This window comes from Corvus hawaiiensis, chromosome 1, assembly GCF_020740725.1.
Source record: "Corvus hawaiiensis isolate bCorHaw1 chromosome 1, bCorHaw1.pri.cur, whole genome shotgun sequence".
NCBI classification, from domain to species: domain Eukaryota; kingdom Metazoa; phylum Chordata; class Aves; order Passeriformes; family Corvidae; genus Corvus; species Corvus hawaiiensis.
The window spans coordinates 730,427-758,030 of NC_063213.1; the positions used below are offsets into that span (position 1 = coordinate 730,427).

General features: G+C 51.9%; 1 protein-coding gene across 8 annotated transcripts in view; it reads right to left on the reverse strand.

The window, feature by feature from the left end:
* Nucleotides 1-27,604, reverse strand: part of MAP4 (microtubule associated protein 4) — a 153,023-nt gene that overhangs the window by 17,502 nt on the left and 107,917 nt on the right. For 5 of the 8 annotated variants that reach the window (XM_048296657.1, XM_048296186.1, XM_048296494.1 and 2 more), the window contains exons 13-17: nucleotides 8,904-9,004; nucleotides 7,796-8,008; nucleotides 6,062-6,239; nucleotides 2,390-2,449; nucleotides 1,569-1,891 (exon numbers count right to left, since the gene is read on the reverse strand). In XM_048296657.1, the coding sequence (XP_048152614.1) occupies nucleotides 1,569-1,891; nucleotides 2,390-2,449; nucleotides 6,062-6,239; nucleotides 7,796-8,008; nucleotides 8,904-9,004 (875 nt within the window). Of the gene's footprint in view, nucleotides 1-1,568; nucleotides 1,892-2,389; nucleotides 2,450-6,061; nucleotides 6,240-7,795; nucleotides 8,009-8,903; nucleotides 9,005-22,387; nucleotides 23,981-27,604 lie in introns of those variants that run through there. The other 3 variants (XM_048296741.1, XM_048296261.1, XM_048296567.1) reach the window with 3 other exon arrangements.

Below are 27,604 nucleotides of genomic sequence, written 5' to 3' on the forward strand. Positions count from 1 at the left end.
CCAGGACACTGATCCTGCCAAAAAAATCCAACCAAATCCCTGGGGAACCCAGCAGCAGCGCAGGACCAGCTCCTGCACACAGAGGACGTGGTGCAGATCTGGGAGGCAGAGACAGCCAGGGCTGATCTGGGGCTCTGAGAGCTCTGCTGGACACACAGCCCGTGCTCCCAGCTCGGATTCCCACCCATACAACACTGCACTCAGGATTTGAGCTCAACACTTGGTTTGGTTTTTATCTAACAAAAGGCAGGTGCACCCAGACAGTCCAGCTGAGCAGAAAATTGAAGGAAAATTTACAGGTTTCATAAAAATTCAGCATCTACCTGAGAATATCCATTGTTTGGCTAATTTAGATGCAGGGAAGTGCAGCAGAACCTGCATTTTTTGAGGAGGGGCTCAGCATAAATCTTGTATTTCACTAACCTACAGACCAGTGAACAAACCCCTCCCAAGATTACAACATTCTCAGACTCTAAAAACAGCCCAGTGTAAATAAGACTACAAAAAGGACAAATTGCTTAACAAGGCAATTGTTAGGATTTAATAACTGTGAAAATATTTAGAAAAATTCAGGACAGTGCAATTAAATGCCAGCTAAAGTCCCTTAAGCTGACACAATGAGGGCTGTGCTGTGCTGCTGCACAGCCAGGAGACTGCTGACTCTGAGGATAAATCCATGCTGTATCGATGCTGTCTGGGACACACAACACCCAGCCAGGAGTGCCCTTGACTTTAATGTGCCTGAGAGCAGATTAAGGCTCCCAGCGTGGAATGTGCTCCCTTGGCAGCACATTAAAGTTCTGGGCCGGGTTATTCAGCACCACAGAGCTGCAGCAAAGAGAAGTGGAAAGATCTGTGTCCCACTGGGGGGGAATCACAGCCTCTGGCTGTTACTAACACACGAGGCCAGCCCAAGGCCGGGGTTATACAACAGCTGATCACGGTTCTGTGGTTCTGCACAGCCACATTGTTTAAAGCCCAGCAGAGGCTGCAGGTGCATCCCAACACCTTTATCCTTTCCATGGCAGATACTGATGGTGGAAATGCCATTTAAGAGCATTGAGAGGCAGTGAGAGCCCCAGGTTTTATCTCTGTTAATGGTTTTTCAGCACTATCCTCTCCTCGTGGCCACCACAGGTGATCCCAAAAGACTCATTTCATGTCAGCTTTGGGCCTGACAAATTGGACAGGGAAAGATGCTGTGGAACTTGCTCCTGAAGCCAGATTTCCCTCATCCTAGTGCTGTACCATTCACCTAGTTCTGTACCATTCAGCAGACTCAGTTCCCCTACTCAAAGGCAAAGGTTTGGAATACAGACAGGTTCCGAGCCTCCCACTCCGAGTCTCTGTGCCAGGCCCTACGACAGCAGAGCAGCAGCAGAGCTCTGAATTCCTGCAGGTATCCCAGGGAACAGGGGCTGGCTCTGGGGTGGATCCCGCCTTGTGCAGCAAGCAGGACCCCAGCGAGGAGCTCTGCAGAGCGTGCCCGAGGAGAGCAGTGAGGACACAGGCACCCAGCCCAGCAGAGCCGCTGCCGAGCGCGGACGCTCGCGGCCGGAGGAGCTCACCTTCCCTCCCCCGGGCTGGTGCTTGATGTTGTCGGTGGAGCCGATCTTGGAGCGCACGTTCTTCAGGTCGGGGGCGGAGGCGCTGCTGGCCGGGCGGGGCGGTTTGGAGGCGCCGCTGGCTTTGCTGGCAGCCTTGGCCGTGGCTTTCTTGGCGTCCGCCGACACCGTGGAGGCCGTGGCGGCTTTGGGCGCGGCAGCTTTGGGCTTGGGCCGGCTGGAGGCCACCCCGGGCACGCTGGGAGCGCTGGAGGCCGTGGTGGAAGGAGTGGTGGCACTGCTCTTGGTGGCATTGCCCATAGCGCTCTTGGGGCGGCTGGAATCTGCTGCGGGATCGCAGGGAATGTGGGAGGGAAGGGGGAGAACAGGGGTCAGAGCCTGCTACACAAACGTCCTCAGTCACACAATCCCAGCGTGGGCTGGGACCTTAGAGAGCACGGGCAGGGACATCTTCTGCCATCCCAGGGTGCTCCAGCCTGGCCTGGGACACCCCCGTTCCCAAAGGTGTACAGGGACCCCCTTAACGACCCCAGCCCCAGACAAAGGGGATTTGACTCTGACTGAGGAAACAGCCTCAGGCTGGGCCAGGGCAGGCTCAGGTTGGATATTGGGAACATTCCTTCCCCAGAAGGGCTGTCTGGCCCTGGCACAGCTGCCCAGGGCAGGGGTGGAGTCCCCATTGCTGGAGGGATTTAACAGCCCTGTGGATGTGGGGAACATGGTCAGGGGTGGCCTTGGCAGTGCTGGGGGCTGGGTGGGCTCGATGGTCCTGCAGGGTTTTCCCACAAAGGATTTCCACAGTGAGATGGGAAGTGAGCAGTTACCTGAGGGAGACTTTGCAGAGGTTTTCTTGGCATCTGCCGGCTTCGCGTCCGTCTTGATCGCTGCCAACACAAACACAGCGGTCAGAACATCAGGGGAGGATCCCTGCAGGAGTCCAGGCCTGGAATCAGCCCAAGGATTAACTGCTCTGGGTGAGCACCTGGCTGGGGTGCTCCTGCTGGCAGCAAAAGCCCCTCGTACTTTGCAGCCAAAGCACCAATTCACGTCACAGGATCCTCATTCGGTGACACCACACACCTGGGGATGGGCTGCGTTTCGTTTCTTCTCAAATTCAATCTGACAGCACTCGCTGGGAGTGTTTTAATCCTGCCCCGCCTTCAGTTCTTAAAAAAACCCCAACCGAGCAAAAAACCACCCCAAAACATTTCCTTTCTTTAAAAAGCACCAAAAGCAACCCCATGTTCGTCCTTGCCCAACCTTGCTCTCATTGCCAGACCAGTCCTACCCTGTGCCAATTTTCTTGCACAGGAGTTATTGCACATATTTCGGCCCCTATTTTAATTGTATAAACCCAAAAATCAATCCCTAAACTGAGCTGCCTTTGGGCAAAGCCCAACGATCATGACCTGATTACACTGCACAGAGGACGTGCTAAACCAGGGATGCAGCCACACTTCTCCAAGCAGGAGAAAACCAAACACCAAATTGACCAAGGCAAAAACCACAGACTGAAAAACAGACACAGAACTTTATTTTAAGGAGCTCTTTGCTCATGAAATTGGAGGGATTTTACTCTCAGTGGGGAGCAAGTTTGGGTAAAGTCTGCTTCATTTCAACAGCCAAAGGAAGGCAACATTGAAAAGAAATAATAAATGGAAAAGACCCAAGTTAGAAATTATGAAAACCCTTGTTTTTTAATATTTAATTTCCATTTAGTCTCAGATTTTTAGATAAACTCCAGCAGTTGTCAGGGTCTTTTATGGAATATCAATACCAAAAGGACCAAGGGGAAGAGGCAGATAACTACAGGCCAAGTTAGTCTGGATCATTCCACCCTGACTTTGCTAAAAGCATTCAATTAAACACCCCAGATAAGATTCCAGCTAATGAGGTGAAACTCATTTGGATAATTTAATAAGGCCTAAAGGACAGATACATAATTAATAGCAAACACTTCAAAGAAGGGGCTGGCAAGCCAACCTCATTTCATTCCTCGAGACCACAACTTTAATTGGGGAAACTGCATGGACAGAACAGTCTTAGGTTTATGTAAAGGCAAAGGAATCTTATGTTACATTAATATACAGAGAGATGTTATTTCTGTTGCTGTCAGTGGGGAGCCAAATGCTGAACACTTCTGTCTGTGTTAACATGAGATGGTGAAAACCCAGATAAAGCCCCTGGGACGATGGTCTGTACTGACAGACTTTGATCTGTGCCTGATCTGAGGGGCTGAGCGTGGTCTTGTACAAATATTAAAGTAATTTCCACGCGGAGGGGAACAAAAACTAATAAAAAAAAAATTAAAATTTAAAATATTAAAAATCAAAATATCAATCCCTGCACAATCCGTGGCTCTCCTTTAGAGAGAGAGAAATGACTGACATTCAATACCTGAAAAAGTAGAACTATAGAATGTCAAACCCAGCCTTTACACACACACTTCATGTGAGACAATGACTGAAACTTGATGGCAGCTCAAGGCACCGAGTGCCTGACATGAGAAAAGCACCAGCAGCTGTCCTGAAGGAGGATCTTCAGCCCCAGACTGAAGATCACTGTCTCAACACTGTGCAATGAGAAACTAAATTCATGGAATCACTGTAGTTGGAAAAGTCCTGCAAGGCCATCCAGTACAACTGTTCCCCACCACTGACCACTCCCCAGGTGCCACATCCACATGGGTGTCACATCCCTCCAGGAACAGGGACTCCTCCACTGCCCTGGGCAGCCCATTCCAGTGCCTGGCCACCCTTTCCATGAAGGAACGTTCCCAGTGTCCACCCTGAGCCTCCCCTGGCCCAGCCTGAGGCCGTTCCCTCTCCTCCTGTCCCTGTTCTGGGAGCAGAGCCCAGCCCCACTGGCTGCCCCCTCCTCTGAAGGAGCTGGTCAAAGCTGTGACTCCAAGAGCTCCAGGTCTCCCCACCCACGTCTCACCCAAACCAAACCAAACCAAACCAAACCAAACCAAATCAAACCATGAGCATGGGGCTCGTTGTGGTTCCCTTGAGGCCCCAGGGCATCATCCACCCTCTGTCCCACCCCTGCTTCCCCCTCAGCCAGAACAGGACCCCCTTCCTCTTCCCATTCCTGCCTCCTCTGTGCATTTGCAGACCCAGACAGGGTGGCTGTGCCTCCCCATGGAGTCCCTCCAGCTGAACTCATCCTCCCTCACCCACAAGGCTCTGCCTGCACTTGGCAGAGTCCCACCACGTTCCCGGTGCCACAGCCTCTTCCTCTGCACATCCTGCCTCCTGGAACAGCCTCCCTGCAGCTCTGCATCGCTGACTCCGTCTCTTTTCAAATGTCAGCAGCGAACGCTCCTTTGTTTGTGGCTCGGTTTGGGCAGCAGGAATGAACCCAACTCATTAGAACAGATCCCACATTCCAGGGCTCCAGTTTGCCTCCAAGACCACACAAAATGAATTTTACCAGGATGTCCATGGGATCAGACAGGATACACAGCTCTTGGAATGTGCAGCACCTTCTCTACACTTGATGAATTAGATTTTCCCCCAGAGCACAAAGTCTGGGATGTCCATCAAGCCTAACACATCCCAACACAGCTGAAACATTACAATTCCTTTGGGAAAGCGGGGCTATGAATCCATGCTTTGGGATTCAAACCAATCCGTGTCGTTTTACACATTTATTGGCAAATTTTGCCACTGAGGCCCAGTCATTTGAAAAGACTTGAGAAGACTCAACTATGATTTTATCTGATGTTAAATCTCTTGAGCTCCATTAAAATGAGTGAGAACAGTGTTAGTTTATCTAAAACACTGCTCAGGTTTCCTGTTGAACTCATGGGAAGTCCCCTCTTTAGCAGCAGTTATTAAAGAGTATTAAAGACTGGGACACAGTTTTTGGATGAAGCTGATGTGATTTCAGCTCCAAATTCTTCCTGCTCTACTAAAAACCCTCTGCTTCTGCTCAACCCTTTTTGGATTTCACACACCAGTTCAGGTGTTCCAAGTCCTCTTCCAAAGATTTGCTTTCCCAAGTTTTATTTAGTGTTTCATCTGTTCCTATGGCAAAATGCAGAGGGAATAGAATCCCTACTCTTAAATCAAGTGTGTCCAGTAACTGAATTAACCCTGGATCACACAGAGCTGATCCAGGTTGGCCCTGAAGGGAATTTGGAAGAGGAAGCCCTGGAGAGAAAAACCTTTGAGCTACTCTCAGAATCCAGACAATGATGGAGTGGCTTTTGAACACTTCATGGGGTGGGGACTCCACCCCTGCCCTGGGCAGCTGTGCCAGGGCCAGACAGCCCTTCTGGGGAAGGAATGTTCCTAATGTCCACCCTGAGCCTCCCCTGGCCCAGCCTGAGGCCGTTCCCTCTCCTCCTGTCCCTGTTCCCTGCGAGCAGAGCCCGACCCCCCCGGCTGCCCCCTCCTGTCAGGGAGTTGTGGGGAGCACCTGGTGCTGCTCAGACAGGACCTTGCTGCTGCTGAAGGACAGATTCCCAAGGGAAAGGAGGGAGCACTCACACGTCGGCCTCTTGGGAGGAGACGCCGCCGTGGTTTTGGCAGCAGCCGCTGCCGTCACCGGCGATGGTGCCGTGGTCCTGGGAGTAGCAGAGGAGCTCCTGGAAGGAGTTTTAGGAGTGGTGGAGGCTGGAGGCTTGGAGAGGGAGGTTCTCTTCTCCGTGGGCTTCGCATCTGCAACCTGGAATGGAGCAGGAAGCATCAGAACAGCCGGAACGTCACCGGCAAAGCACCGCGCTCCAAGTCAATGGGAAGTGCCAAAAAAGGCTGAAATGAACAGAAATTGCTGAAATTCTTAAACACTTAATTAAGCCTGGCACTGCTGAAAGGCTATAATGCAATTAAAACATAGTGAGGACGTGCAGAAGCGAGTGATGGAGTGGAGGGCAGGACACGGAGCACGGACTCTGCGGAGGAGCAGGTCCCACCCAGGGCTGGCTCAGCTTTGATGTGTGGAGGCCTCTCCAGCTGCGAAGGAGGTTTTGATTTCTGGAGAAAATGGAACCATCAGTCCACCAGCAATGCTCCTGGGAGACATTCCCATCCTCCAGGAGCAGGAATGCTCCCTAAGGTGGAATCTGTTTCAACACTGGGGACATGAAATCGGGTATCCATGGCTCATCCCTCACTTGGAAAACTCTTTCCTGCTGTCCCTGGCAAGGCACTTGCTTGTCAACTGCCTCATCTCTGAAGTATGGAAATACTGAGTTAATGCACGGGGACAAATCTGGTTTTATCAAAAAGGGATTCAGAATGATCCAAAAACTTGAGCCAAACCAAAGTCACCAGCTCAGAGAAAAGCACAGATTTACACCTGGCCTCTCATTTGCCTTCTCTTATTTTTAGTTAGTCCTAAAAGACACTCAAATGCAGTAATTTGAGCTTAATACAGGAGGAATGGTGCTGTTTAGCCATCAGTGAAATAGATTTTGACAATCCCTTTTAAAGTTGAATTCTTCTACTCTGTAAGATCACAGGTTAACACAGGGAACATTCAAGGGACACCTCCCGTTCTTCACACATGGGGATTCCCTGCTTATCTGGAACATGCAACACTGCCCATGAATACTCTCTTTAGGGGAATTACGAATCTCCAACATTTTCTAAGTGCTGTCAGTTCTCTCTGTGCAGTTCTGCAGTGACCAGACACCAAAAAATGACCATTGGTGGGAGATATGGAGCGTTCACATGGATTTGTTCTTCTTCAATATTAATATCAAAGGTCTCCAGTCAGGATTCCCATGTTCTTGCCTGGATTTAGGAACTGTATACAGAAGGAATTGTTCCCTGGGAGGGTGGGCAGGCCCTGGCACAGGGTGCCCAGAGCAGCTGGGGATGCCCCTGGATCCCTGGCAGTGCCCAAGGCCAGGCTGGACATTGGGGCTTGGAGCAGCCTGGGACAGTGGGAGGTGTCCCTGCCATGGCAGGGGCTGGAATGGGATGGGCTTTGAGGTCCCTCCCAACCCAAGCCAATCTGGGATCCCTGATTCATCAGGACAATCTCAGCAACACACTCAGGTTTATTCTCCTCTGTGGTGACACAATTCAGTGCCAGGGACCCGATGCCATCCCTGGGTTAATGGAAGCTGCTCCCAAGAGCCCTGCAGCTCCCAGCACACTGAATCCCATTCCTGACCTCACCCCAGCACAGGAATGACGTTCTGCCTCGTGGCTGAGAGCTGGGAATCTCCCTGTGAGTGAGCCCTGGGTGCTCCCCCAGAGCCGGGCGGTTCTTACCTTTGGTTTAGTCTCTTTTGGAGTTAAGGTGGAGGGACGGGTGCTGCTGGTGCCGGGGCGTTTGGCAGCGCTGCCAGGAGCAGGACCTGCAGTTGGGCTCGTGGGCTTTTTGTTTGTGCCCGGGGTGGCCGAGCTCGGCCGCTTGGGGCTGGTGGTGGCCGAGGGCTTGGCTTTCGCTGCTGCCGGCTTTGGAGAGGAGGTGGATGCAGCAGGCTTTAGGGGTGGGCCAAAAAGCAAAATCCAGGATAAAACCAAAGAAATACAACAAAAAATAGCGCATTGTAAACCAAAACATTGAGCTGCAACAACAGAAAAGTGATATTTTAAAGGAAACAAATAATAATAATAATAATAATAATAATAATAATAATAATAATAATAACAACCTTTCTGTTTTCTGAGCGTAACAAAGACCGAAATGCAGCAGCCTCTGGGGCCGGGGGGTTCTGCCATTCAATTCCAAACCAACGGGATTTATTCCAGCAGCGCCGAAAGCAGCAGAAGGAATGGCTGCTAAAGCTGGATTAGTCCTTGGGTGCTCCTGGCATCCAGAGCTACGTGCAATCCACAGGCCGTGGCTTTCCAATTACGGGCACACGGGGATTGCGAGCTCCAAATCCTCATCGGATCAGCTCCCGCGGTCACACGGGCAGGGCCTCGAGGGGAGAGAGCCCCCGGCCCCCCCAGCCCTCCTGGGGACACTCGGGGGGAATCTGCTGCGTGCTGGAAGCTCCTGAAAGCAAAGCTCCCAAGCCAGAGGAGCCAGGCCGGAGCAGGGCTGTGCAGTGCACAGAAATGTGTTGTGAACACAGAGTATCGGTGAGCACGGGCGTTACTACACTCTTACTACACGTTTACTACACGTTTACTACTGCTACACCACCAACACCAACCGGGGAATTCAGTGAAATAAAATTTCCACACTTTTCTCAAGGGTGCTTCCAGTCCCCCTGGCCACAGCTCCGGAACTGGATGGGTTTGCTCTGGGGAAAGGGCTCACGAGTGGCAGCTCAGAAAACAGAATTTGGGCTGGCACAGCTGGGGAAGCAGAAAAGCTGGCAAATAAAACCCATGGAAGCAGAGATGGCAGACAGGGAACAGCTCCTACCTTGGTCTTCTTCTCCGGGCTGGGAGGGAGCTCCTTGTTGGGAGGAGCTGTGATGTCGTTCCCAGTCACGGCCTCGGCTGCTTTGGGCTCCTCTGGTTTGGCTGGAGGGAAGGAAGGGAGATTTGTGAGTTTAAGCTTTTTTTTTTTAAATATCTATTTTTTAGTTTACTGTTATTCAACACAGCAGCAGCAGGAGACAGAACTGAGACAGCACAGGTTGGTATTAGTGGGAAATCCCCTAAACCCAGAATACCTGCAGGAAGAAAGATTTTCCCTGTAACAGGACAGGTTCATCCAGATGCTGTTAGATTCCAATTTCTCATTTTATCCCAGTGGGAAAAGCCAGACAGCAGATGAAGGTTTAATTTAAATAGTAAATCTTCCCATCTTTCAAGTTGTTAAAATAAATTGTTGGAATGTTAATGGTGAAGTTCTGACCTCTTCCAGGTTTTACACTTATCCTGGAGTGGAGTTCTCTTCCCAACTATCCCTATTGTTACAGCTATTCCTGCTCAGCCTTTCTTCTGCCCACATCCCCAGCTGGAGCCCAGCATGAGCAGGGAGGATTCCAGCAGCCAGAGGGGGCAACGGGAAAGGTCACACAGGCCACAGGTCCCAGCCCCGGGGCCAACAGCACCAGGACCTGGAGCTGCTGGAGAGAGTCCAGAGGAGGCCCCGGAGCTGCCCCAGGGCTGGAGCCCCTCTGCTCTGGAGCCAGGCTGGGAGAGCTGGGAATGTTCCCCTGGAGAAGGGAAGGACACAGGGAGAGCTCAGAGCCCCTGGCAGGGCCTAAAGGGGCTCCAGGAGAGCTGCAGAGGGACTGGGGACAAGGCCTGGAGGGACAGGACACAGGGAATGGCTTCCCAGTGCCAGAGGGCAGGGATGGATGGGAGACTGGGAAGGAATTGTTCCCTGGGAGGGTGGGCAGGCCCTGGCACAGGGTGCCCAGAGCAGCTGGGGCTGCCCCTGGATCCCTGGCAGTGCCCAAGGCCAGACTGGACACTGGGGCTGGGAGCAGCCTGGGCCAGTGGGAGGTGTCCCTGCCCATGGCAGGGGTGGGATGGGATGGTCCTTAATGCCTCTTTCCATCCAAACCATTCCAAGATTCCCACGAGGGCAGGAACACGGAGATCCCATTCTGGCAGTGGGATCACACCAACCCTCGCTGGAGCTGTGTCACAGCACAAAGCTCAGATTCAGTTCCAGGAAGTGCCAGTTCTCCCTGTGATTGTTCATTTTGGTCACTGCCACCGAGCTGTGACACTGGGTGGGGACACTGAACACACACAGGCTCCTCTCCAAAGGGCAGGAGAGCAGCACCACCTACTCACATCCTTTGAAACCCAGAGTCCAAAGCAGTGTCGAGCCACAGCAGCACCAGCACTGCCCTCCAACCCAACAAAATGTTCACTTAATAGCAGCTTTCCCACGTTTTCTCCCCAAATCCCTGAAATCCCACAGCACCCTCAGTGCTGCTCAGCACCATGGGACAAGCCAGGAGCAGCTTTTATCCCTATAAATCACTTCCAACCCCTCCTTCCCCACGGAGCAGCTGCACAACCGCAGGGCCCTGGGCTCCCTTCCGCTGCAATTCCTGTGGCATTCGGATTTCAGGCAGGATCTGGTGCCAGCAGCCCAGCACAAATTCCTGCATCTCCCCTGTTCTCTGGGGATTCAGATCCAGCATTATCCGTGTTGGACGCTGCTTTTCATAACCACGCAACAGATCGTGACAAGGCCAGGGTAACAACTCCAGCAGCAAACAGCCTGTTCTCCACATCTTTTGGAAATCACTTTATATTCCCCATCTTCCTGCTTATCAGACTTGACAGGAGCGTCTCAGAGGATGGTTCAGTCCTGGTACAAACCAGGAAAATCAAATGAACCCATGCCTCCCTCCCACCAGAGAATGGGGTTGTTGTTATTTATGTTCTGACTCCAGGATAAGTTCAGGATCAGCCTTTGTCTCCCTGCACTGGTTTAACCCCTTCCTACCCACCTGGCTTTCCAGTTTTGCAGCACTGGGCTGAGCATCCTGGGCACATAAAAGAGGCTTGTGAAGAAAAACAGCAAAATGTAGAGGTTGAACACCTGTTTTAATGCAAAATTCTTAGGAATTGGTCCTGTTCACCTGGAAAACCTATTTTTGTAGCAGCTGATCTGCAATGGCTCCTCTCTACCTGATTCCTCCCCCGCATCTCAATGAACCTGTATCTTCCCCCTCATTTCACCTGCCAGTTCCATCCACAGCAATGCCAGCAGGAGCAGTTCTTGTCAGCAGTCCCACTCCTGAATAACAACCTCCTGCCCATTCCCTTCCCTCTGCTCCCAGGAATGGCTTCATTTGGAATCCTACCAGTCTCAAATATCCCTGACATCAAGGTGACTTCCCATCTGGTGGAAGCTGCTGTCATTAATTACTTCAGCTAATTCAGCACCAACATTAAACCTCTGGCTGATGAGGGATTGCAGCATCCACAGCATGAATTCCCTACATCAGGGAATGCTCCTCAAATCCCTCAACTTCCAAAGGTTCAGGATTTGAACTCCAACAGCTTCCATGTTTCTGAACCAATGACAACATGAATGTGATGGTATTTCATGTTGCTTAATAGAAGGTGAATAAAAACCAGGACAGGACACAGGGAATGGCTTCCCAGTGCCAGAGGGCAGGGCTGGATGGGAGATTGGGAAGGAATTGTTCCCTGGGAGGGTGGGCAGGCCCTGGCACAGGGTGCCCAGAGCAGCTGTGGCTGCCCCTGGATCCCTGGCAGTGCCCAAGGCCAGGCTGGACATTGGGGCTTGGAGCAGCCTGGGACAGTGGGAGGTGTCCCTGCCCATGGCAGGGGTGGCACTGGATGATCCTTAAGGTCCCTTCCAACCCAAACCATTCCAGGATTTTATGAATTTAATGAATTTATATAATAACAATAATAATAATAATAATTGTAATAATAATGATGTCATCATCATCCAGAGGAGCTGGGTAGAGAACTTCCCTACTTGAGGGGCCGTAATTCAGGCTCCACCTCTCACAGCCTCTGACATTCCAGGATACACAACCCTGTACCATCCCCCAGGGATTACAGAAGGATAGGTTTGGGGTTTAATATTCATTTGTCCTATGCTCCTCAGGACATTTGCTCTCATTCATGGTTTAATTACGAGGGTGTTCTGAGAGCGGAGAACTGGGACCATTTCCTAGTTACAAGGAATATTAGGAAAAGCTGCCAAACCTTAATCAAATTTGTTCATTAGGCTGCAAGAATTATTTAAGAGACTTTTCAGTTTGCTTGCTCCCCCAAGCACAGCAACAACCCCCTGAAAGATATTTCAAAGGCATTTTGTTGGAGCTGTGTCCGGGGCTGCTGTGCCCCGAGCGGCTCCTCCGGCTCCTCGTGCGGCTCATCCGGCCCAGCTGAGTCAGCACCAGAACGGAATCGCTCCCGAGGGAAAGGGGCTTCAAGGACACAGGGAAGGACATTCCCATCTGGCATCTCCCACTGATATCTCCAAGGCATAGCCCTGCCATCAGGAATGTTCTCTCCACTGCTCCTCGCTGCGATGGCAGCGTGCTGCTCAGTGCATCCATCCTCATCCCCTTTCCTCACCATTCCTGACTCACTAAACACCTTTTTAATGGTGAAAACCACACTTTTCAGGATGTCTCAACAATTTCCAAGAGCAACACTGCAAGAAATTATTCCTATCACTGGTGAGACACTGGCACAGGGTGCCCAGAGCAGCTGGGGCTGCCCCTGGATCCCTGGCAGTGCCCAAGGCCAGGCTGGACATTGGGGCTGGAGCAGCCTGGGCCAGTGGGAGGTGTCCCTGCCCATGGCAGGGGTGGCACTGGATGGGCTTTAAGGTCCCTCCCAACCCAAACCAGCCTGGAATTCTGTATTTAAGTCCACCAGTGAGAACAAATGACTCCACAATAACCCCCAAACCCACAAACTCCAGGATTTTGTTTGGGGTTTTACAGGCACCAGTGAGGAAGGAGCAAACTCCTTCCTAAGTGGTCTTTGGTCTTCTGTAACAGCAGCACCAAGAGTCTTCCAGGGACGCTCCATGGGCTCAAACTCAGCAGCATTCCCTGGAAAAGCCCCACGCCAGTGTCTGACCCTCTTGCTGCTGGAGCCCCGTGCTGGCTGTGCTCCGTGGCCAGCTCCAAGCGCTTCCCAGGCCACATTCCCAGCCTACACCCAGCTCTCCCAGGCTCCTGTGAGGAGGGAGCTGAGCAGCCCAAGGCCCACACCAGCTGTAGGTGGCACACCCTGGATTTATCCCACGTGGATCCATCCGTGCCGGAGCGCTCGGTGCAGTGTGAGCTTGGCCAACCCAACCCTGAGCTGTAGAACACTCAGCCAGGACCACCTACAGAGCCCAAAGCACCAAATCTACGTTTGGCAAAGCCCCAGTGAAGCCAACAAGTTAAAAAGCCCAATTTTAAAATAAATTTGCCACCAGAAACCAGGTACTTGCCATGGCTGGATGAAGGACCCAGCGAACAACAGCATGCGGGGTTTGGATGGAACTGGAGTCGGAGGGAACAAGACTCAGAATAAATCAGCAGTGGTTATTTTTCTGAATAAATAACGAGATCATCTGTGCCAGAACTACACCCAGGAAAGCAAGATTCAGCTCCTGTGCTAAAGGGAACAACAGTCTCCCTGCACATCTGAGAAAGGATGGAAATGTAACTCATAGGTTTGCCTTGTTCCAGCAGAGTGAGCCACCAAACCCCACTAATGAGGGATCTGTGCCTCCCGGAGCCAAGCCTGGGTCGGTGACGCACACGGAGCGCGTGGGGCAGCCACGGAGCGGGGACGGCTCCTGCAGGGACCCGGGGTGTTGGCAGCCCCCTGGAATGGGAACTCTGGGGCCTGAGGAGACTCTTAACGTGTTTTATCCTTCAACTCTCACTTCTCTACTCGCTGCCACTCTCCTGGTGGCTCCTACCAGCAGCTGAGGGTACCTTTAGAAGAGATGGAACCTGACACAACACAGTCCAAGTGGGTGAGGCAATGGCTTTAAGGGTCTTTTTTTTCCCCAAAAAGAACAGAGTAGAACAGCTCCTTTACCAGCTGTGTGAAGGCCAAAGGTGCCCCCAGGCTCAACACTGAACAGTCTGTGCCTTATTTCCTTAAAACTTCCCTGCTTGGACACTGAGCCTCTCTCCAAAGGCCTCTGCACAGTTCTAACACAGCTCAGCAGAACAACATCCCCAGGAGCCTCTGAGCACATCCTGCAAGTCAGTCCAGGGACTGCTGAGGTTGGGAAAGCCCTCTCAGACCATGGAGTCCAACCATCCCCAGCACTGCCAAGGCCACCCCTGCCCCATGTCCCCAGGTGTCACATCCACAATGGCTTTTAAATCCCTCCAGCAATGGGGACTCCACCCCTGCCCTGGGCAGCTGTGCCAGGGCCAGACAGCCCTTCTGGGGAAGAAGTGGGCATTGCTCCCCACTGCCAGAGGGCAGGGATGGATGGGAGATTGGGAAGGAATTCCTGGCTGGGAGGGTGGGCAGGCCCTGGCACAGGGTGCCCAGAGCAGCTGGGGCTGCCCCTGGATCCCTGGCAGTGCCCAAGGCCAGGCTGGACATTGGGGCTGGGAGCAGCCTGGGACAGTGGGAGGTGTCCCTGCCATGGCAGAGGGTTGGAATTGAATGATCCTCCAACCCAAGCCATTCTGGACCCCTGTGACCTCAGCAGCCCAGCTGCAGGGACATCCCTCAGGTGACACAGAACACTGAGCAGTCACAGGCAGGAGGGAGCCCAAAGAGACTCTGAAGTCTCCATGCACAGAGACTCACACCTGGGAGGGACACACCTGGCCGGCCCTGGAACAGCCCCCTCTGCCTCCACGAGGCTTTGGGCCGGGGTTAAACCAGTCCAGCCTAAGTGACTCCTGTCACAGCTGCAGAGAGGGGGTGCCCACCACACCCACCACTCCTCCACTGCTCTCCTGGAGCCAAATCCTGATTATGGGTAACTATAAATAGAATTCCTAACCAGAAGGAGAAAAAACCCATCCCACCCACTCCTCAAAAAAAAAAAATATCTCTGCCCATCTTGTGAATTCCAGTCTGGAAACCACCTGCCTGTCCAACAGCTCTGCAGCACATGCAGTCATTTCCCACTGGAATAACAGGACAACGCAGGGTGGAAGCGATGAGGGGAGGTCACTTACCCCAATCCCCCCCTCCAATTGCACCAGACTGCTCAGGGTGTATTCAATCTTATTCTGACCATCTCCAGAGATGGAGATTCCACATCTGGGGGCTTCTCCTACAATATCTGATTACCCTCCTGGTAAAAAAAGGAAAAAGCTAAAATCTCACAGCTCTCAAATTCCTGGCAGAAGCTGTTTTACAGCTTTGCTGCAATCTCTCACAAGTCACCCAGCATGGTTTGCTTTCAGCTGCTGCTGCTATTTTCGTTTGCTGACCCATATTCTTATCCTGGAAAAACAGAACTGTCTCCTCTTGTTCACAACTCCCCTGTCGCTGATGACTTTTCAGACAGCAACCACAACCACCTCCCTCTGCATGTTCCTTCTTCCAGGCTAAGGAGTCTCATTTGGCCACTGCTTGTACGAGCTCCTCCACTACGATGTTTTATTTATCACACCTCTCATTCTAGAGAGCCTTTGGAGGACGAGGTGTGGACTGACACACTGTACTCAAAGCCAAGCACATGGAATCACGGAGTCACGGAATCCCAGAATGGTTTGGGATGGAGAGACCTTAAGGATCATCAGCCTCCTGCCATGGGCAGGGGCACCTTCCACTGCCCCAGGCTGCTCCAAGCCCCAGTGTCCAGCCTGGCCTTGGGCACTGCCAGGGATCCAGGGGTACCCTCTGCCAGGGCCTCCCCACCCTCACAGCCAGGAATTTTTTCCACATATCTTAACCTGACCTTTCCCTCTTTCAAACATAAGGATTTATACATTGACAGTTCTTTCTATTTTTGTTCTCTCTCCGAGTTCCTACAACTCCACTTGCTGGAGGAAAGCCACATAAAAGCATCCTTATGCCACCTACACCCTACAAATCCAGTGCACCAGAGTCCCAGCTCGTGTGAGGTGATGCTGAGCTGAACCCAGGAGGGAGCAAACACAAACCTGCGGCCTCCCAGAGCCCTTCAGTTTTGTGTAACAGCTCTCACAAAAGCTGCAAGTGTGTGTGAAAAACCCAAACAGGCACGAAATCTGAAAAGCTTTGCTGTTTGTGTTCCCTGAAGAAGTAAAGTGAGGAAAAAGCACTTACAGAAGTGTACCCAGGAGGATCTTTTCAAAGTTAAACTGTGTTACTGCACTGTTCTTTTATAAACCACAGGACTCAGAAGCAAAGCCTCAAACACCAACCAGCAGCTTAGGCAAGAGCAAGCATTCCCAGAAACCCACCCTCCATGCCAAAAGGAAGACCCTGGCAGAACAGATCTTGGGAAGTGCTCCTGTTTTCTGGCACCGTGGTAGGCAAGGATCTGTAACCCCGCACTGCTTTTTGGGACTGTTGCACCTTGTGTCCCATCCAGAGGCTGCTGGGCACTGCCCAGGCTCCCCAGGGAATGGGCACGGCCCCGAGGCTGCCAGAGCTCCAGGAGCGTTGGGACAGCGCTGCCAGGGGTGCCCAGGGTGGGGTTGTAGGGGGGTCTGGGCAGGGCCAGGGGTTGGATCGATGATCCCTGTGGGTCCCTCCCAGCTCAGGATATTCCATGACTTTATCATTCCTTTCTCCCTCTAAAAAACGAGCATTTCCACGGATACCTGAGCCTGTACCACCTAAATGCTGTCCCCTCCCAGCAGGTCCCTGTGTCACCTGCCTTGCCCCCGGCCGTGGCTCCGCAGGGAGCCGCAGCTGCATCCCAACGTGAACCAGGCCAGGCATCATCCCCAGATCCCCAGCAAGGGATATTTAGCAGGCTAAGCTGAACTAAAACATCATTCAATGAAACAGCTCCATAATTCTCATCGGGATTAGAGTCATCAGCTGAAAATCCATTAAGAAAATAGATTAAGCAATAAGGCAATGACCAGCCTTGCCTTGGCTCTCCCTCTCGAACGTAAACAACCCCTGGAACAAAACCTGCCCATGTGGAACCATGGAGAGGCACCAGCTCCTTCCTCATCCATCAGCACCCTGAAGGAGTGGCTGCATCCCCAAACCCACCCTCAAACAAAGCCTTTTTGTGTAAGGCTCTTATAAAAAAGTGTTTACAAATACAACAAATCTTCATTTGGGCAGAAATACAACCCTGAGCTGCTTCCTCCTCTCCAGAAAAGGCTAAATCAACATCTCCTGCTTGACCCAAATACAGAGGGCTCAGCATTTTATTTGGCACCAAATGCAACTCAATCATCGTGTACATTTTCCTTCATTATCAAGAACTGAGAAGAAACCAGATGTCCTCTTCGCCTGCATTTGTAAACCTAAGGCTCCAGGATTGTTAAGACTCTATTTTTATCCCAGCAAGGGAAATCCTAAATCAGAACTTGTTCTTCTAGAACAACCTAAAGCACTTCCCACGTTTATCCAGCAGGGCATGAACTGGAACTAAGCAGCTGCTCCAAGTAACACCTCCCCTGTGCGATCAAAGTGATCCCACCAGAAAACCACAACTGAACTGGAGCTCCTTGGGCAGGATATCCAGTGAGGGGCAGGGAACAAACAGGGCCTGAATTCCTGTTTCAGCCTGGCCCTAAAGCTGAACGTTGGTGAAACCTCAGAGCATCTCCAGGTGGCCACTTGAGCTTGGGCAGTGCTTGGGCCAGGGGACACCCAGGGCATTTAATGGAATTCAGAGATTCCAAGGCTGGTTTGGGTTGGGAGGGGCCTTAAGGATCATCCAGTGCCACCCCCGCCATGGCAGGGACACCTCCCACTGGCCCAGGCTGCTCCCAGCCCCAATGTCCAGCCTGGCCTTGGGCACTGCCAGGGATCCAGGGGCAGCCCCAGCTGCTCTGGGCACCCTGTGCCAGGGCCTGCCCACCCTCCCAGGGAACAATTCCCAATTCCCAATATCCCACCCATCCCTGCCCTCTGGCAGTGGGAAGCCATTCCCTGGGTCCTGTCCCTCCAGGCCTTTGTCCAAAGTCCCTTTCCAGCTTTTCAGTGTCTGAAGGCATAAAACTGTTGTTCCACACTGTTCAAAATGCAAAATACAGACAGTCCTGCCTCGGAACACTTAAGCACAAAGGTGTCACTAATGAGCCAACGACTCCCAGGTCAGGTTGCTCAGTCTCCCCCAACTCCAAGCAGGCACAGAGCAGCTGCAATCCATTCCTGTCTTTTCTTCCCTACTACAAACACGACTTCCTGTGGTGAGGACCTGTGAGCCCCCAGCACCAGCACTGCACTGCTGGTTCCTTACAGGGAGCTGGGGCTGACACTCCCAACCCCATCACCAACTTTAATCAGTGCAAGCCTGAGGCCGGGGCTCTCACACCCTCACTGCTGTCTTGGATTCTGTTCTCATCTAAACCACAGCGTTCTGCTGGAAAAAAAAATCCTTCAGGAGAGCTGGAAGTTATGCTGGACTTTGCTTATGGATTATGAAGACATCTGAGTTGGAAACCCAGGATGGTTTCCTGATGCAAACACTGAGCTGGTGTTGGGTGTGACAGACCCAGCCTGGAATTCCTGGTGCTTCAGAGCAGAGAACATTCCAGGGAGATGCCAAGGAAGCGAGAGAAGGAGGAAGGTGAAGGCAGCAGTGGTGAAGGACATCGCTTATGGCAGTGACACCTCTGGAGGTGACACTGGGCACACACAAATGCCAGCAAATCACACAACACTCAACCATGAACGGGGTCAAACCTGTCCTTGGTGCTGGGAACAACACAACCACTTGTTCAGGGAGATCGGATTCCTGAGGAACTGAGGGAGCTGGGCAGGTCCTGGGACTCAGCTCTGATCAGGAGTAATCTGCAGCCAGGATCTCCTGCCTTAAAATACCCGCTGTGGGCACGAGAGGGGCTTGACCGGGAGCGCCTTCGGGGTGGTTGTTAAAGGAAATGAAACTAAAATTAAACTAAATGTGCCATCACCAGATGGGGTTTAAGGTCCCTTCCAGTCAAACCATCCTGGGATTCTGTGATCACACCAACACCCACCTGTCTGCAAGGAAGAAAGGGCTTATGTGCAATTCTACATCGCCTTAAAAGAACGCCGGAGGAGCAGATATTTAGCAAAAAATCCCACAGCCCTGGGTGGGCAGAACCAAGGAAGTCTGCTTTAGGTGGAGATACCATACAAATGACTGGAATCAGGCTGCACAATTGTTTAAAGTATTTTTAGGATGAAAAAAGGTGTAAGTGACAAAATTTGTTACCCCAGACGTGAGCGCCGAGGTCAGTGTGAACAGACAGAACAGGCAGAAAAAAAGAGGGATTAACAAAAAGCAGGAAAAACCTTTCTGTCAGATAAAATGGATCCATTGGTCACTTTGCCTCATGACTGGATGGAGACCTGCAAGGTGAGTGCCACGATGAGGCAGGGGAGGCTGACAAGGATCTCAGGATACGGGACTGGGCCGTGAATGAAAGGCAAAGGATGGATTTAGCATCTGCCCCACCTTCCAGCCAGCACTGCCTGCTCGGGGGAGATATTTTTACTATAACCACCTCTCTGCTGGTTAACAGGGGAGAGGGAAAAATCCTCAGCACAGAAAGTTTGAAAGCTTTTCAGGGACATCTGAGGAATTCCTGTCTGGTTTCTCTTGCATTCTGAAAATCCTCTAAACTGCACATATAGAAAACATTTAGTTGCATTTACTGCAGAAGAGGATAAATCCAGAGATTAAAAGAGTAAAAATTACGAAGAGTAGAAAATAAGTCAAAATTCTATGATATTCATGCCTGTGAGAGCTCTGCCAGCTCAGTTGTCTCTCTATCAGCTCACCCAGATCCGTGGTTATAAGGATGACAAACAAGCTTTTAAAATAAAGATTGTGAGAGCAATTTTAAACCAAATGCTAAAAAACCCTTGGCAATGTGAATAAACCATCTGCAAAACATAACCCAGCCAGAACACTCGGAGCAGTCCCATCTCAGTGACCTTTCCATCACTGATGCTCAGCCCCTCTGGGGAAAACATGTCAATCCACTTCAAATGAGGTTTTAAATGTTTGTCTGATTTAAAGATCCCACAGAGCTGTGCTTTCAAACAACTGCCCCTTGAGCTGGACAGAATTCACCAGCCAAGCCAAACTGGGCCTCCCAGTTGCCCAAAATATGAACCTTGTTGCTGATTTGTCTTGTTGTAGTTAAATCTCGGTGTCAGGGCAGGCGTCGGCAAATCCCACCACCCAAAAAAAACTGGGACATGGAAAGTGTCAGCAAACCCCTGAAACTCTGTGACATGAAAGGTGTCATCAAACCCCAAAATACCTGGGACAAGAACAGTGTCATCAGCCCCATACCACCACAAAACCCCTATGGCTATGAAAGATGTCAGCAAACCCCCAAAAATCTGTGACAGGAAAGGTGATGGCAAACCCCACCACCCCGAGAACACCCTGACATGAAAGGTGTGCACAAATACAGTCATTCTGGGTTTTTTCTGTTCCACATCTGCTGCCAACATCTCTTTACTCCTGCCATGTTTCAGTTCCCATGACGACTGATGACCCTCTAATGTTTAGGTACAAAATCGAGCGCAGGTGAACACGGAACATGAGGGTCTGACCTGAGCCCAAGGGAACACCCCCAGGTGTCCTGTCCAACCCTGACTCCAGCCAAGACCTCCCTGTGACCACCACAGGGGAGCTGGTGGCCCCCACCTGCCTGCCAGGAGCTGACAGCTCTGCTCAGGCTCCGAGGAGCCAGGGCTGCACTCCTGACGTGCTGCCACCACTTCAGTCACGGCTGCCCAAGCTCCTCAAAATCTGTCCCTCGAGTCGACCATGAGGAACCAGGAAACACTGAGAGGATGGAAAGGGAAGAATCTCCCCATCCTCAACACCCCTGGATCCCTGGGAGTGTCCCAGGCCAGGCTGGACAGGGCTTGGAGCAACCTGGGATACGAGAAAGTGTCCCTGCCCATGGCAGGAGGTGAATGGGATGAGCTTTAAGGTTCCTCCAACCCAGCCCATCCTGGGATTCTGTGGTTCACTGAAAAGCTGAGACACATTGGCAGAGCACAGAGGCGAGTTTGTACTGCCCAAACCTTGTTCCACAGCTACCCAAACACGAGACTGGAAACTGAAGAACCTTAGAGAAATAATTAGAGAAAGCAGAACTCTAATTAGGCACAGCAGTGATGAGTGACCGCTGGCTGAAGAAGGGCGATGACCAGAGCCCGGCGCGGGCAGCGAGAGCCACCCGAGTGACCAGGGGGTGTCACTCACACACCACAAACCCAGAGGAGAACAAATCCATGGCTCTGCGAGCACAGCCCCTCAGGGCTGCCCTGCCCCGCTCAGAGGGCTCAGCTCACCCCAAGTGTTTTGGGGCTCTAGCCAAGGAGCTCACCCCCCTGCACACCTGTGTCTTACCCCCACCTCCCACAACAACGTGACAGCTCCCGTTTTACATCAGTCCTCGGAGGGTCTGACAAACCAGCTGGCTACAAAAGGATGCAAAAATTCTCATGCAAATCTTTTGTCTTTATCCCCTGACACATTTTCTCTCCTCTCGTTAATGCGGGTGACAGACAAAGCACAAACACCGTCCTCGCATCCAAAATCTGGGCAAAAAAGCAGGTTTATTGCTGGCTGGGGCTGGCAAGGGGGACACAGAGATGTTGTTCCAGGCAGGAGAACAAAGATTAACTACTCTTCTCACAGATTTTAAATCCGGGAAGAGTGACCTCATACACCACAGCACTATTGAAACAACAAACCCCACAGAATACAACAAGCTGCTATTGACCCTTGGAATGGGAACGGCTCCATTCAAACGGGGGGTTTGGGAAAGAGCTTCCAGAAAATGACGGGGAAATTCCACTTTGAATTTCAGCACCGGCAAGAGCTTAACTCCATAAATCATTCCACCCATCACTCTAGTGCTGCCCCTCGAACAGAAACAGCAAAAGGTGCCAGAAGCTTACGGGAAAAGCACGATCCGCAGATTTTTCTGGCATGGGCTGAAAGGTTTTAACTTTGATATCACCCTGCTCTCACAATACAGCTCGTGATCAGGGGGTACCTCTGCTCGGGGAAGGTGTGGCAGGAGGGTACCCAGGGGGAGACCGGTGCAGACCCCTGTGGATGCCACTGCTCACGAGCAGCATCCCAACAAGCCATTAACAGCTGCCGCTGCACCAGATGCTGTGCAACCAGCCAGGCAATAAATTTTTCCCATTTCCCCTCCATTTTTATGTGTGTAAAAGCCCGTCCTTTGTTCTGACTGCCGAGTACGGCCGGTGCCGGTCTCCCAGGTGCACCCTCCGCCCGCCCTGCGCCTCCGGGCTCTATAAAGTCACTCGGCGCTTCCCGGCTCCTGTCCGCTCACTGCCCAGAGGTAAAAATTAGTAACATACCATCACGTGGTAAATCTCCTTGCTTGGGAGACGGAGAGCTCTGCACACTGCTGACCTCGATTTCTTTTCTTTCCAGAGGAGCCGTTTTGCCGGCTTCCAGCTCGGCGCCTTTGCTTTTGGGAGCACCGAGCCCCGCCGCTCCATCGGTGCCGTTCCTCTTGTCCCTCTTGCCCGCCGCCTCCTGCCGCTCTTTGTCCTGGCTGCCGAGCTCGGGGATCTGCTCCAGCTTGCTGTGGAACGCGCTCGGGCTGCCCAGCTCTTTCTTGAGCGAGTTGCTGCCGTTCCACTCCTCTCGCTTCTTGGCCGCCGGCTCCTCGTGCGGCGGGGCCGGGGGCTGCGCGGCGGCGCCGGGCACGGCCGGGCTCGGCGGGGCTGCGGGGCCGGCCACGGCCGCCTGCTCCTCGGCCACCGTCAGTGACCTCTTCATCGGGGCGCTCGGCTTGCCGGCCGTGGGGCTGCGGCTCTGGGTCAGGCTGCTATTAGGAGAGAGCAGCCCAGTGGCGGCGTCTTCTCTAAGCACCGGCTCAGGGTATTTATCGGCCAGGTTAAGGGTTAGGGGCACCGACAAGTGAGAGCACTCTGACATCGCACGCCTCATCGCCTTCCTCTGGTGGGCAGCCCTGGCCAGCAAACTGCCCTCACAGCCCAGCTGCTCTTCCATCTCCTCCTCCATCTCGGGGCTCTCGCTCAGGTCACTGCTTTTGGACTCATCCTGGGCCAGCTCCACGGTGGTGGTCGGAGGGGCTGCTTTGGGTGCGGGAGTGGGGGAAGAGAGCCCGCTCTGCCCGTAGTTGTCATTAACCACCCCGAGGACACAATAGCCGGGAGCTCCATCTTTTTTCACGGCCGCTTCTTTAGACCCCAAATCGTCCGGCAGGATAGGGTGGAAATTGGGGTTCCAGACACTGATTTCCTGCTCCTTCATATATTTGCTGGGATCGCTCTCCGACACGGATAGATGGGGCAGCTTTGGCTCTGCCTGGCATTTGGTCTCCATCCCAGCTTTACCCACGGCTTTCTCTTGGTCGGTGATGGCTTCATTTTTACCCAGACCAGGACCGGGTTTTTCGGCCGCTGCCTGTCCCACGAGAAAATCGGTCGCTTTAGGGTTCGCGAAGTTCCCTTCTGCAGAAGGAAAGGTTTCCGAAATCAAGGACCAGCTCTCAAGGTGACCTGCAGCCGCCTGGTATTTCTTGCCCGGCACCTCAATTTCTCTTTTGTCTTTCTGAGCTATTTTTAGCTCTTTGTCTAGTTTTCCCTCAAAGAAGCAGAGCTTGTCCTCATCCGTGAAACCGGCGTTCTTAACGAGCCCGTCCTTAATCGGTCCCCCCGAGTTCACGTTCAAGCCAATCTCATTAAGCTTCCCCTCGGTCCTCTGCCACTCGAATTCGGTTTTGCCGAAGTCTTTCGGGGACTCCATGCGGTGGAAGGCTGCCGGGAAGCTCTCGGGGCTCTTGCCCTTGCCCAGCGGGCTGTACTCGGAGAGCGGGGCTGGCTGCTGGTTGGAGAGGGACATCGCGGCGGCTCGGCTGCCTCGGCGGCTGCAGCGCTCGGCGCGCCGGGCTCGCTGCCGTGACGACACAGCGTGCCCCCGGTATTCGTGACAAACCCCGTCCTCCCCACCCCCTGCGCCGTCGCCTTCACTTACTGCAGCCAGCCACTAGTTCAAAAGAAACCGGCAGGTTGCATCCTTTTGTGGAAAATCCTCAGGAATTCACTTGGGGAGTGCGAACGCCGGGCCCTGGGCTGAGGCTGGCGTGGGTTTAATCAGCTCAGGGGAAGGGTTTTGCTGTGAGCAGCCTTTGGGGGGTCCCGACACATTTGGGGGGATTTCGCCCTCTCCTTTTGCTCTGCCAAGCTCGGCTGTGATCGATGCTTTTATCAGTATCAATTCCTGCTGATGAGCCATTCCAAGAACACGAAGGAACCAAGGTCAGCAATTCCCCCCGCAAACAAAACCAAAACACGGCCCCCCCCAGCCCAGCCCTGAAAGCACACTGCAGAATGAGCTCTTTCAGCACAAGGGCTTTGTTTTCTGTGAATTTTAATATATTCTTCTGGAGTCAACAGTGATCACAAGTCCTGCTGTAATGAGGATTTCACAATTCACAAACTGGATCACTCCCATAAGCAAGAGGACAAAGATGAAAAGGACGGGATGGGACATGTTTGGAAACGTCCTGGAGTCTCAAATACTGCAAGATCCATTTTAATTATATTTTTTTGAACATGAACATATCTTACAATATTTTTAGCTAATTTTTATCCCATATATCTATGTTTTGAAACAGCTGCCTCTTGGGGTCCACAGAATTCACCAGCCAAGCCAAACCTGTGCCCCAGTTGCCAAAAATATGAACTTCATTGCTTGTTTTCCCGGTTGCAGGTGGGTTTTTTCTGTCACACTTCATTCACACCAGCATTGCACACTTTGTGTTGATCCACCCCAACCCAGCCTCACCCACCTCTGACGTGCCCTACTCAGCCACCTCTGCTCCAGGCCTCCCCAGAGCTTCTCCATCTGGGAGTCCTGATTTGGACACCAATTCCCTGGTTAAATTGGGCTGGAGGTTGCTCAGAGGCTGCATTAGCACCAAACTGCAGATTCAGCTTTTATTCTTAAGTGTCTGGTGCAGCTTAATCCTTGACTGAGGCAGATTTTGCTTTCTGAACCAGGGTCGCAGCACACCGACCATCCCGGATAGCGACACACTCCACCCCGGAGAAAATGTCCTCAGAGCTCATGGAAAAGGCCTCCCCTGCTCGAGCTGAACTGAGAGAAATGTATTTTTACACCCAGAGCCTGCAAGTTCCACAACGCCCCCTGAATTGAACCTGCTGTGAGAAATGCTACAATCCACACATTTATCTGCTTGTATTTAAGCTTGGGATTTAAGGCACTGCTATATTTAAAAACAATGACTAAGGAACTGTAAGTTATATGAATCTTTCCTGACAGCCTCTAATTAACCAGAATAGTTCCACCCACAACCTTCACTTCTCAAAGAGCCTCAACAATTTTTCTCTGCTCTAAAATATTCCGAGGTGTCTTGCTGTAGGAAACGGGCTCTCAGCTCACGGCTCGTGCTCTCCCTCCTCACTGATGTAGGACTAATGTTTGCAAGCACTTGCTCACTCTGAAAGTACTGACTGTGCTCCCCAATCTGGCAGGCCTTGAGTTCCTCTAATCCTGTGTAATTACTGTTATTCCTCCATTGCTCACTCAATCCAAACCAAGATTTTTTTACAGGAAATCTCAATCCATCAGAGATCCCTTAAAGCACTTCCCTCGGAGTGAGGACAGCCCTGTAAAGCTCTCTGAAACCACCTAGGAGCCTTTTATTTGAATTTTTTTTTAAAAAAGCAAACATTTACCATTTCTAACAGAGGAGAAAACCCTCTTTGATTTCGGGGCTGGTACTTCAGAGCCCGGGATCATGGAAGGGATTTGCATCACTGGAAAGAAACGCCTGACTCCATGTCAGTGTACAGCCCCCGGTGCTGCTTTATTAAATAACATCTTCTAATGCAGGAAATGAACCACAGTCAATACCTGGGATACTCAGAAGCAGGAGAATGCTTAGCTATGAAAAATCTCCAAAGCCATCCAGCATTTAATCTCTCAGGACATTAATGGAGGTAATGCAGAGTTCATACACTGAGAGCTTTCCAACAGCTTCCTCCTGCCCACAGCATGCTGCTCCCAGATCCCTTCCCAGTTCCAGTGCCCTGGCCTCTATCTTCTACCCAGTTCATTTCTTTTCATTTCCATTTATGAATATTCTGAAGCTGTGCCACAGTGGTTGTGCAAGGCCAGCAATGGTCCCTCGCAAGCCATGGCCAGCAGCTCTCCCACCAGAGCTTTGGTCCCTGTTGATCCTTTACATTCTTATAAACCTTCAATTCTCTGAAGAACTAAAAGGCAAACTGGTCAATGAAGATGAGCCAGAAAGGGTGGGAGGATGTTCAGAATACAGACTTGGGCAGACTTTGAGAGGTAACTCAGACAAGGGAGGGTCTCACTGGAGCGGAGCTGGGTTGGAAGGGGGAGTCAGACACTCTCAAAGGAGCCCCAACCACTACTTTCACCCTCAGTTCAACTTGGAGGAAGATTTCACACTCTTCAGGTACCAAATCTGGGGTTTCCCACTCCCTTGGGCTCTCCACCACCTTTCATGTCAGGCAGGAGCAGCAACAGCATTACAAGATCCTGTAAATCAGGCCCCGGTCCAGCTTCTGGATGTGGAGCTTCCCCCACTGCCTGAAGCTCCCCACTCCCTCCCAAAGGTGAGAGCAGCCTGGTCACGAGGAGGAAGGGTCTATTTTGCCTGTTCACCTCCTTTCATCCTCATTTCATCCAGTCCTTCCCTGCAGGAAGAGCTGACAGAAATGAGCCAGTCCGGGATGCTGAGCACGCCCAGCACAGGTCTCAGTCCCAGCACCAACCACCTCTGCAGCCATTAGGATCTACTGGGATGCTTTTTTGATCCTTTTCCAAGGGCAGCCATCCCCAAGGGATGCCTGTGCCCTCCCTGGGCTGTTCCAGGTGGAACTGGGCTGCACCAGTCTCCGGAGTGGGTGGAGATCACTACATCCCACGTCAGCTCTGGTACCCAATCTGCAGCCTCCCAGCCTCAGCAGATGAATCAGCCTAGTGCTTCTATTTTTGCTTCACTCCCGAAGCTATTACTTATCCCTGTTAATGCTCTGGGGTTTTTTTTTGCTTTAATCTAACACAATCATTTCTGTGCAGCCTCTTGCACTGGTTTCTAAGGCAACATCACTTTCCAGGATGATGAGCTCCTCCATGCCAGCGCTGTTGGTGTGGTCTCTAATTAAGAGTTATTACCAAGAACAGCTATCAGAGCAACCAGAACCATGAGGACACGCTCTGTGTGTCCAGGAAACTGTGATTTACACAGCCCCTGCCCCGTGTGCTCACACACACACACACACACACATGGGCTGTGCTGCTCAGCCTGTGGAACCAGCCTGACACCCCTGCTCAACTCATGCTTCACTTCTTCCCACAGGCTGCAAGAAGCCAGGCCAAAGGATAAAACTGGAATATTTAGGATTCTGACCATCAGCTTAACATGGCAAAGGTGTGGAGTAGTACAAACCTTAAACACAGCCTCATGTTTTATAGGACGGGTCATTTACAGATCAAATCCTGCTTTAGAATTTACATCAAAAATCAGAGATCAGCCAAAACCA